The sequence below is a fragment of the Chiloscyllium plagiosum genome, chromosome 45 (genome assembly GCF_004010195.1).
Source record: "Chiloscyllium plagiosum isolate BGI_BamShark_2017 chromosome 45, ASM401019v2, whole genome shotgun sequence".
NCBI lineage: Eukaryota > Metazoa > Chordata > Chondrichthyes > Orectolobiformes > Hemiscylliidae > Chiloscyllium > Chiloscyllium plagiosum.
In genome coordinates this window covers 6,952,256-6,962,602 of record NC_057754.1, presented here as the reverse complement: position 1 = coordinate 6,962,602, position 10,347 = coordinate 6,952,256, and the positions used below count along the sequence as shown (strand labels likewise).

Sequence of the window (10,347 nt, the reverse complement as noted above, 5' to 3'; positions counted from 1 at the left end):
GGAGTGCGGCACTCCCTCAGCACTGACCCTCTGGGAGTGCTGCACTCCCTCAGCACTGACCCTCTGGGAGTGCGGCACTCCCTCAATACTGACCCTCCGACAGTGCGATGCTCCCTCAATACTGACCCTCTGACAGTGCGGCACTCCCTCAATATTGACCCTCTGACAGTGCGGCACTCCCTCAGCGCTGACCCTCCGACGGCACGGAGCTCCCTCAACCCTGACCCTCCAATAGTGTGGCACTCCCTCAGTACTGACCCTCCGACAGTGCGGCACTCCCTCAGCACTGACCCTCCGACAGTGCGATGCTCCCTCAGGACTGACCCTCTGACAGTGCGGCACTCCCTCAGCGCTGACCCTCCGATGGTGCGGAGCTCCCTCAGCCCTGACCCTCCGACAGTGCGGCACTCCCTCAGCCTTGACCCTCCGACAGTGCAGCACTCCCTCAGTACTGACCCTCCAACAGTGCAGCACTCCCTCAGTACTGACCCTCCGACAGTGCGGCACTCCCTCAGCACTGACCCTCCGACAGTGCGGCACTCCCTCAGCACTGACCCTCTGACTGTGCGGCACTCCCTCAGTACTGACCCTCCGACTGTGCGGCACTCCCTCAGCGCTGACCCTCCGATGGTGCGGAGCTCCCTCAGTACTGACCCTCCGACAGTGCGGCACTCCCTCAGTTCCGAAGTTCAACCGTTTGTACATCCCCCTCATCCCTGAAAAAGAATCAGACACCGCTCTCCGATCAGAATTATTTTATTAATTTGAGGTGACAGGTCGCTGCCACCTCCTCCTTCAAACAGGGAAGCACAGTCCCTCTGCATGCTAGGCCTTGGACATCAAGTTGAAACCATCTCAGTTGAGCCACTGTGTGTCTTGGCCGGTCTGTGTCCTTTCATCTTCAGCCCCTTGCCTCCTCGTCCAACTGTCAATCCTCGTGACTCCCCTCCGTTGAAATCCTTAACCCTTCCTCTTTGGGGGAGCGCCACTCCAGCCTCCGCCCGCGATTGATTTCCTCCCCTGGGTCCCGGCCTGTTGCCTGGCGATGTGGCGGCCTAGTGGAGGAGGCTGAGGGCTTTGGCCACCTTCACCCGGACGCTGGACACGGGGTCTTGCAGCATGGCCGCGATGTCCCCGCAGATGTTGCTGTTGGCGGCGGCCTGGTGGTACTTCCTGGGCAGCTTCTGAAGCAGGCTGGCGGCAAAGGCCACGGCGTTGCCGCGGATCTCGGGCAGCAGGCTCTTGAAGAAGGTGGCGCCCACTGCCAGGTAGATGCTGACCTTGGCCGGGAAGTCCTCAGCCACGGCCTTGGCCAGGGAGCCGAGGAAGGCCCAGTAGTCCAGCTCCCCGCCGTCGGCCAGCTCGCGGTGGAAGAGCAAGCACAGGCTGTCGGAGCCCAACAGAGGCCCGGCCGAGCGGAGGGCGCCCTTGCAGGCCTCCGCCACCTCACCGCTGCCGTCGTTCATGTGCAGGATGAGGCTGACCAAGCTGGTGTGGACCTGCTCCACGTAGAGATGCCGCAGCTCCCCCTCGCCGAAGCGGGCGAGGCTGCCGAAGAGCCGGAAGGCGCCGCCGCGCACCTGCTCGTTGCTGTGCTCGAAGAGAGGCTGGGCGGCCAGGATGACGTCGGCCAGCAGGCCCCGGGCCTGGCTCTCGTCCAGCAGCGCCAGCAGGCCCGACAGGCTGCCCAGGGCCTCCGCCTTGACCAGATCGTGCGGGTCCTCGCCCCCGCTGACGCCGGCTATCATGGCGCGCGCCAGCCTGTCGGCGTAGAGCCCCACCTTGCCCGGCTCCCCGGCCGTGGCCGCCACCGCCTTGCCCAGGGCCCGGAAGCAGAGCAGGCGCACGATGGGCACCGCGTCCTCGGCGCAGCCCAGCAGGCTGGCCAGCAGCACGTCGGTGAGCTGCAGCTCACAGGCCACAGGCTCGCTCAGCAGCTCGCCCAGGAAGGCCGCCAGGGTGACCCTCTGCGACTTGGGGGCAGCGGGCAGAGCGGCCGAGAGCCGGTGGGCGATGGCAGCCAGCTGGGGCCTGACGTGGCGAGCCACCGCCCGGGCCAGCAGTGCCACCCCCTGGTGGTGGCCCTCCGAGCTCCGGAGCAGGGCCCAGGCACCGGACTCCTCCATGGCCTGCACTACGGCCTCGGTGCGGCCCACCGTCAGCGCCATCTTCAGCGTCTCCACCGAGTAGCTGCAGATGTCCACGGTGCTCTGCTTGGAGCGCGACGGCGAGAGCTTCCAGTGCCTGGGGTCACCGGCGTGGAAGAGCTCCTGGGGGAACTCGACCCCTACACTGGAGCTGAGGTGGAGCAGCAGGGTGACAAAGAGCTGTGGGTAGAGACCCCTGACCGGACCCACCGACTCCGGGTTGGACAGCATCTCGCCCAGGGCGCAGACGATAGCCAGCGGCTCCAGCGCCGAGCAGACGGCCCCGCTCTTGTGCACCAGGGAGCCTCCCGGCCGCTCGCTGGGCGCCAGGTGCTTGCCCAGCGCCTCCAGCAGCAGCTCCATGCAGCGGGCGGCCAGAGTGGCCTCACCGGCTAGTGCCCGCCAGATCTCGCAGGTGTACCCATCGAAGGGCAGTGGGGTGCAGAGCAGGCAGGAGACCACCTCGGCCGTGTTCTGGGAGGCCAGCACGCAGATGAAGTGCACCATGGAGAGCTTGACCTGCTCGCCGGCAATCCACTGCAGCCGGATGTACAGGGCCTTCAGGATCTCGGAGACATGGCCCTCTAGCACCGCGCCGCACGAGCGCACCACGGTGTTCATGGCGATGGAGGCGGCGCTGGAGCAGGCCACGTGCGGGTCGTCCAGGCCTTCGAAGAGCACGAAGAGCAGGGTGCTGACCTGCTCCTGGGGCAGGCGCCTGGCGATGACCTTGGCCAGCTCCGAGCAGCCCCGCAGCAGCGCCTGGCTCTCCGCCTGGTCCAGCCGGGCGCCGATGGCCTTGAGGTGCTCCACCAGCTCATCGGCCTCGCCCTCCTGCAGCCCGGCGTACCGCAGGTGGATGCGGAAGAGGGTGTAGATGCTGCCCACGGCCAGGCGCCGCACCCTGGGCACCGGGTCGGTGCAGCGGGGCACCAGGCGGCCCACCATGGTGCCCAGGTGGCTGAACTCCACCTCCGCGCGCAGCACCATCTTCTCCAGGTAGAGGGCGGCTAGCTGGGCGGTAATGTCCAGCGCCCGTTCCCGCTCGTGGTCCCGGGTGGAGATGACCCAGCCCTCCACGTGCTTGAAGACGGCCTGCAGCCCGTCGGGGGAGAGCACGTGCATCAGGATCTCATTCAGCAGGCCCTGCAGGGCCGCCGCCGTCTCGCGGTACAGGTCCTCGCGCTCCCTGCTCTCCTCCCCGGCCTTCTCCAGCGGCTGCAGGCCCAGCACGCTATCCAGGCAGGTCTTGATGAGCTCGGTCACGTAGGCCCGGTTCACCAGGGGCTCCAGTCTGATGAGGCAGGCACAGGCAGTCATCGCCAACTGGCAGACGGGCGTCTTGAGCTGGCCCCTGGCTTCGGCCTTGATCAGGCCCTGCATGGTGGCCAGCAACTCGGCCTTGCGGGCGAAGGGGTAGGAGTGCCTCCAGCGGTTGGCGTGCACAGCCTTGGCCACCAGGGTGACGGCCTTGATCAGGCTCAGCTTGACCGTGGGGTCCTTGGTCTCCACCTTGATGCCCAGCACCTTAGTGCTGGCCAGGCCCACGATGTGCTGCAGGATGCCGGCCTCCAGCCGCGGCATCAGCAGCTCCTCGGGGGCGTACAGCGCCACGTAGCCGTAGCACAGGATCAGCGTGCTCTTCATCCGCTCCAGGTCACCGTCCACCTTCTCCACCAGGCTGTTGAAGAAGCTGACCGTCTTCCTCAGGCCGTCCAGCCGGACGAACTCCTCCAGCCTGGCCAGCGTGGCGTCGAAGTGGGTCATGGCGCAGAAGCCGACGCCGATGGCCAGTCCCTCGCGCTCCAGGGCCTCACCGTGCTGGGCGCTCAGCAGCATCTCCTGGAGCTGCTGGTGGATTGTCTCGGCGCTCTGGGTGTGCTGCAGCATGATGCCCAGGCACTTGTAGAGGAACTGCTTCTCCCGGGAGACGTGGGCGTACGCCAACGGGACGCCCTGCCAGGCGTTGATCTGGTTGGTCATCTCCTCGGCCAGGCGGCCGGTCCACTGGGCATTGCCCACAGTCTCCGCTGTCCGGAAGAGCAGGAGGAGCAGGTTCTTCTCCCACTGCTGCTGGGCCACGGTCTCCTCGGTGTGCTCGGCCAGGTACCTCAGCAGGGTGGGCAGCTCGGCTGCCCACAGCCCCTCCAGAGCCGGGTGGATGGTGGGGCCCAGCGCCAGCAGCAGCCCCAGAGCGGCCTCTCCCCGTTGCCGCCCCTCATAGGGCAGGGAGGCGGCCACCAGGAGGCGTGCCACCAGGGCCTGAGGGGACGGCAGACTAGGCCGCTTGTCGTAGTTGAGCTCGAAGAGCTGCAGGCCTGGGCGCCGCTGGCCGGTGACGGCGAGCTGCAGGGCGTGGCAGACGGCCGGCAGGGCGTGCGTGTGCTGGGCCGGCGTCACATACTCCAGCAGCGAGGGCCACAGCACGGGGGTCAGCCTCTCCAAGCCCGCCATCCTGAGCAGCAGGCCCTCCGCCGTCTCCTTCAGCTCGCCGTCGCTCACATCCCCGGCCTTGGCGGGCGCCCGCACCTCGGCCAGCCCGCACTGGCACACCACAAAGTCCAGCGCGGCGGCCCCTCCCTCCAGCTCCAGGTAGCCGCGCTCCGCCAGGACCTCGATCAGGTCCAGGAGCGCCCTCTTGACGCGGCTGGCGGGGTCCTGAAGGGGCGCCTTGATGCCGGCCAGCACGGTGGCCTTCCTGCCCTCCAGCAACCGGTGCTCGGTGACCACCAGGTGCCGGAGGATGGCCAGGGTGCCCAGGCGGCTGCGCTCGCTGTTGGCCAGCTTGTGGACCAGGAACTTCAGCACGGCGTCCGGTGAGGCCCGGGTCGCCACGGAGAAGCAGGCCAGCAGCTCCTCCCGGTTGCCGGGGGCCAGGTCGCTCTCGGGGTCGGCCGGCTGGCAGGCCTGATGGTGGAGCGGGTGTAGCAGGCTGTCCACCTGGGCCTCCAGGCCGCGCGTGTCTGCGCCGAGCGCCACCTCCAGGGCCCGGTGCAGGAGGTGGCTGACGTGGAACGGCTCCTGCTGCTTCCTGTAGAGTGAGACCACAGCGGGCAGCAGACGGGGCAGCTCCTCCCGCAGCTTGTCCCCGCCCAGGACCTGCACCACCTCCCCCAGGGCGGTCAGCACCTCCAGCCGCAGCCTGGGCTCCTTCAGCGGGAGCCAGGCGTTGAACAGCGTGTCGTAGGCTGCGTGGATCTCGCGGCGGTAGGCCCCCTTCTTCTGGGCCTGGGCCTCCTGGTGCTGGAGAACGCTGCGGCTGAGCTGGCCCAGGGCGTTCGCCAGGGCGATCCTCATCCTGTCCGTCTTGGCCTGGCTCAGCATGGGGACGAGGGCCTCAAAGATGGCGGACAGGTACGGCGCCATGTTGCCCCCGCTGGCCAGGGCCAGGCGCGCCACCGTCCGCACCATGGAGGGGTCCGGCAGCCTATCGGCCTTGAAGCTCCTCAGCGTCTTGTCCAGGACTTCCTCGGTGTAGCTGCCTCCCAGAGCTACCAGAATGTCGCCATAGGCCTCCTTGGAGGCCTCGCTCAGGGCCTCATCGGGCCGCACCAGCTCCCGGGCGGCTGCGGCCACCAGCTGCTTGGCCGTCAGCTCGCTGACCGGGCTGCCGGCGTCCTCCACCACCAGCCGCATGGCCTGCAGGATGACGGTCCGGTGCTGCTCCTCCAACTGGCCGTGCTTGCTGAGGTAGTCCAGGCAGGAGGTGAGCAGCAGGTCGGTGTGGTGCGCCCCCAGCTCCCGGAGGGACAGCACGATCTGCCGGCGCACAGCCTCATCCCTGTCGAAGGCCGCGTCCCGCAGCGCCTTGAGGGAGCTCTCCACGTTGCAGGCAGCCATCGTGCCTTCCGCTCTCCTCCACCGGCCGGCGTAGTCCTCCCCCCCTCCCAGCCGGGCGGCCACACCCTCCTCCTCCTCCTCCTCCTCCACGTCGGCCTCCACCTTCGCTGCCTGCCCCTCCCTCTCGCCCTCCGCCGGGAAAGTCTCAGTCGGGTCCGCGGCTCCGCCTCATCGATGGGCCAGCCTCCTAGGCCTCAGGCTCCAGCCTGGCGTGCAGCGGCGGGGGGAGTGGGGGAGCGCCTCCTTCGGAATCCTCTCCCGCGGAGCTTTCTGGGAGTTCGGAGCCGGGCTGTTTTCCTGATTTTTGCTTCGCTTTCAGCCCCCCTTCGCCTGCCTCATCGAAATTTGTGGGCCCGCTCCTTCGCGCCTGGCCCCCTGCTCTTGGCCTGGCTGTCCTGTTAGCCGTCGGTGTGTCTCCTATTCCGTACTTTCTCTCTCTTTGTCTCTCTCTTTTTGTCCCGCTCAGCCTCCTGTCCCCCAAAAATCAACCTGGTCTTCTTTTACCCCCTCACCTTCCTGTCTTTGGTTTGGTTGGAATTAACAGTCACCAGGCTACGCCCCTCTCCTCCTGCCCTGCAAACTGTGCTTCTGGCAGACAGTCGATCGTGAGGTCTCTTGACCGGCTTTAGCCCCCACTGCCTCTCCTTTCCGACCTTGGGTCTTTATGTCTCTTTGGGTCTTGCCCCTTGCGATGGGTACAATCTCCTCACTCGTAGGCCTCAGTCTTGAGAGGGTCTCCCGCCTGCAGAAATCTCTCCCGGGTGGGGGTTTGTCGCCGTCTGCTTCCTGACCCCCCCCCCCTTGCACGGCTGCCCCCTCCGAGGTGGCTACACCGCGAGAGGGGGGCCCTGACGGATTTCACCCACCCCTCTTTGTCTGTCTTGGGCCCCCCCCCCGCCCAACTTCCCCACCCACGCCCGGCCTCTGGTCACTTGTTGTCCATCACTCAGTACTCCGACACTTAATATTTCTCGACCAGAGGTATCTCGCCCATCCCCCGCTGCTCCATTTCCTGCCTCAAACCCTCCCCCCCCCCCCCCCCCCCCCCCTCCCCCCTCCCCCCTAACTCACACACACCCTCCCTCACACACATACATAATCACACTCACTCTAACTCACACACACCCTCCCTCACACACATACATAATCACACTCACTCTAACTCACACACACCCTCCCTCACACACATACATAATCACACTCACTCTAACTCACACACACCCTCCCTCACACACATACATAATCACACTCACTCTAACTCACACACACCCTCCCTCACACACATACATAATCACACTCACTCTAACTCACACACACCCTCCCTCACACACATACATAATCACACTCACTCTAACTCACACACACCCTCCCTCACACACATACATAATCACACTCACTCTAACTCACACACACCCTCCCTCACACACATACATAATCACACTCACTCTAACTCACACACACCCTCCCTCACACACATACATAATCACACTCACTCTAACTCACACACACCCTCCCTCACACACATACATAATCACACTCACTCTAACTCACACACACCCTCCCTCACACACATACATAATCACACTCACTCTAACTCACACACACCCTCCCTCACACACATACATAATCACACTCACTCTAACTCACACACACCCTCCCTCACACACATACATAATCACACTCACTCTAACTCACACACACCCTCCCTCACACACATACATAATCACACTCACTCTAACTCACACACACCCTCCCTCTCTCCCTCACACACATACATAATCACACTCACTCTAACTCACACTCATTCTCTCATACACGTATCCAGTGTAAAACTCCTGAGATGTCCATCTGACCCACCCACACCCCAGCTTGCCCCTTACCTCACCTCTGCAGGCACAGAGGAGATTTTCCCGGAAGGTTTGCGGGATTTCGCAAGGCCTAACAAAAACAACCCGTTTCCACGTCCTGTTTCACTTGAGGCATTCCAGAAGGCATTAGACAGTGACTGAAACTGAAGCTAAGGTACAGGGAGATGAGGAAAAGGGAGGAGTCATAGCTTCAGACAGTATAGAATCTGGTCCTTCGGCCCAACACGTCCATGCTGACCACATATCCCAACCTAATCCAGTCCTGTTTACCAGCACTTGGCCCATATCTCTCCAAACCCTTCCTATTCGTGTCCCCATCCAGATGCCTTTTAAATGTTGTCATTGTACCAGCCTCCACCACTTCCTCTGGCAGCCCATTCCACACCCTCTGTGTGAAAAAGTTGCCCCTCAGGTCCCTTTTAAATCTTTCCCCTCTCACCCTAAACCTATGCCCCTCCAGTTTTGGACTCCCCCACTCTGGGGGAGAAAAAAGACCTTGGCTATTCAACCTATCCATTTTGCTCATGATTTAATTAACCCCCACAAGCTCACCTCTGAATTTCCAGGGACAAAAGTCCCAGCCTACCCAGCCTCTCCCGATAACTGAACCCTCCCCCGATGATATCTTGGTAAATCTTTTTCCAGTTTAATGACATGCTTCTTACAGCAGAGAGACCAGAATTATACACTGTACTCCAAGAGAAGCCTCACTAATTAGTCACTACATAATGCACAGATAGCCAGCGCAGGCAAGATGGGCTGAATGGTCTTATTTTGCACTGTCACAATTCTGTAATTCAGGAATGAGAGACTTGCACGAGTGTGGAGAAGCTGGGACTGTTCTCCTCAGAGCAGAGAAGGTTAAGGGGGAGATGGAATCGAGCCATTCAAGATCACGGGGGGGACTCGATTGAGTAAATAAAGGAGAAACTGTTCCCAAACAGGGAGAGACAGCAAGAGATGTTGAGAGGGGGAGTGAGTGAGAGAGAGAGAGAGAGAGAGAGAGAGTGTTATAGAGAGTGAAGCAGAGAGTGAGAAAGAGACAGCGAGATAGAAAGAGAGAGATTGAGATAGAGACGTGATGTGGAGATGCCGGTGTTGGACTGGGGCGTACAAAGTTAAAATCACACAACACAAGGTTACATTCCAACAGGTTTAACTGGAAGCATTAGCTTTCGGAGCGTCGCTCCTTCATCAGGTGGTTGTGGAGTACACAGTTGTAGGACACAGAATTTATAGAAAAAGTTTACAGTGTGATGTAACTGAAAGTTATACATTGAAAAACACCTTGATTGTTTGTTAAGTCTGTCGTCTGTTAGAATGACCATGATAGTTTCACTTAGAGTCATAAAGATGTACTGCACGGAAACAGACCCTTCGGTCCAACCCGTCCATGCCACCCAGATATCCCAACCCAATCTAGTCCCACCTGCCAGCACCCGGCCCATATCCCTCCAAACCCTTCCTATTCCTGTCCCCATCCAGATGCCTTTTAAATGTTGTCATTGTACCAGCCTCCACCACTTCCTCTGGCAGCTCATTCCACACACACACCACCATCTGCATGAAAACGTTGCCCATTAGGTCTCTTTTATATCCTTCCCCTCTCACCCTAAACCTATGCCCCTCTAGTTCTGGACTACCCGATTTATCCTATCCATGGCCCCTCATGATTTTATAAACCTCTATAAGGTCACCCCTCAGCCTCCGACGCTCCAGGGAAAACAGCCCCAGCCTGTTCAGCCTCTCCCTGTAGCTCAAACCCTCCAACCCTGGCAACATCCTCGTAAATCTTTTCTGAACCCTTTCAAGTTTCACAACATCTTCTTTCAAATGTAAATCACAAACATTTTTGTGATTGTGAGATAGAGACAGATGGTGTTAGAGAGACAGACATAGGATGAGATCAGCAACGAGATCACAATAGAGAGAGACCGTGTGTGTGTGAGAGAGAGAGAGAGAGAGAAACAGAGTGAGAACAGAGACAGTGAAAATCAGAGTAAGGCAGTTGGTGGACACTATCACCACATACGCTACCATTAGGTTAGATTAGATTACCTACAGTGTGGAACAGGCCCTTCGGCCCAATCAATCCACACCGACCCTCTGAAGATTAACCCACACAGACCAATTTCCCTCTGACGAATGCATCTAATGCTATGGGACAATTTAGCACGGCCAATCCACCCTAACCTGCACATCCCTGGGCACTATGGGACAATTTAGCACGGCCAATCCACCCTAACCTGCACATCCCTGGGCACTATGAGACAATTTAGCACGGCCAATCCACCCTAACCTGCACATCCCTGGGCACTATGGAACAATTTAGCACGGCCAATCCACCCTAACCTGCACATCCCTGGGCACTATGGGACAATTTAGCACGGCCAATCCACCCTAACCTGCACATCCCTGGGCACTATGGGACAATTTAGCACGGCCAACACACCCTAACCTGCACATCTTTGGACTGTGGGAGGAAACTGGAG

General features: G+C 60.9%; 2 protein-coding genes across 2 annotated transcripts in view; one reads left to right on the top strand and one right to left on the bottom strand.

Annotated features, from left to right (window-relative positions):
• Nucleotides 1-746: 746 nt before the first annotated feature.
• Nucleotides 747-5,987, bottom strand: LOC122544000 (maestro heat-like repeat-containing protein family member 1). The gene has a single exon (XM_043683012.1). It carries the CDS (start codon nt 5,985-5,987, stop codon nt 1,056-1,058), a length of 4,932 nt encoding a protein of 1,643 aa, XP_043538947.1. The 3' UTR covers nt 747-1,055.
• Nucleotides 5,988-7,061: 1,074 nt separating this feature from the next.
• The window catches only part of LOC122543999 (glycogen phosphorylase, muscle form-like), a 35,031-nt gene continuing 31,745 nt past the window's right edge, over nt 7,062-10,347 (top strand). The window contains exon 1 of the mRNA XM_043683008.1: nt 7,062-7,078. The gene's annotated coding sequence lies outside the window, so the exon portion shown is untranslated. The remainder of the gene's footprint in view (nt 7,079-10,347) is intronic.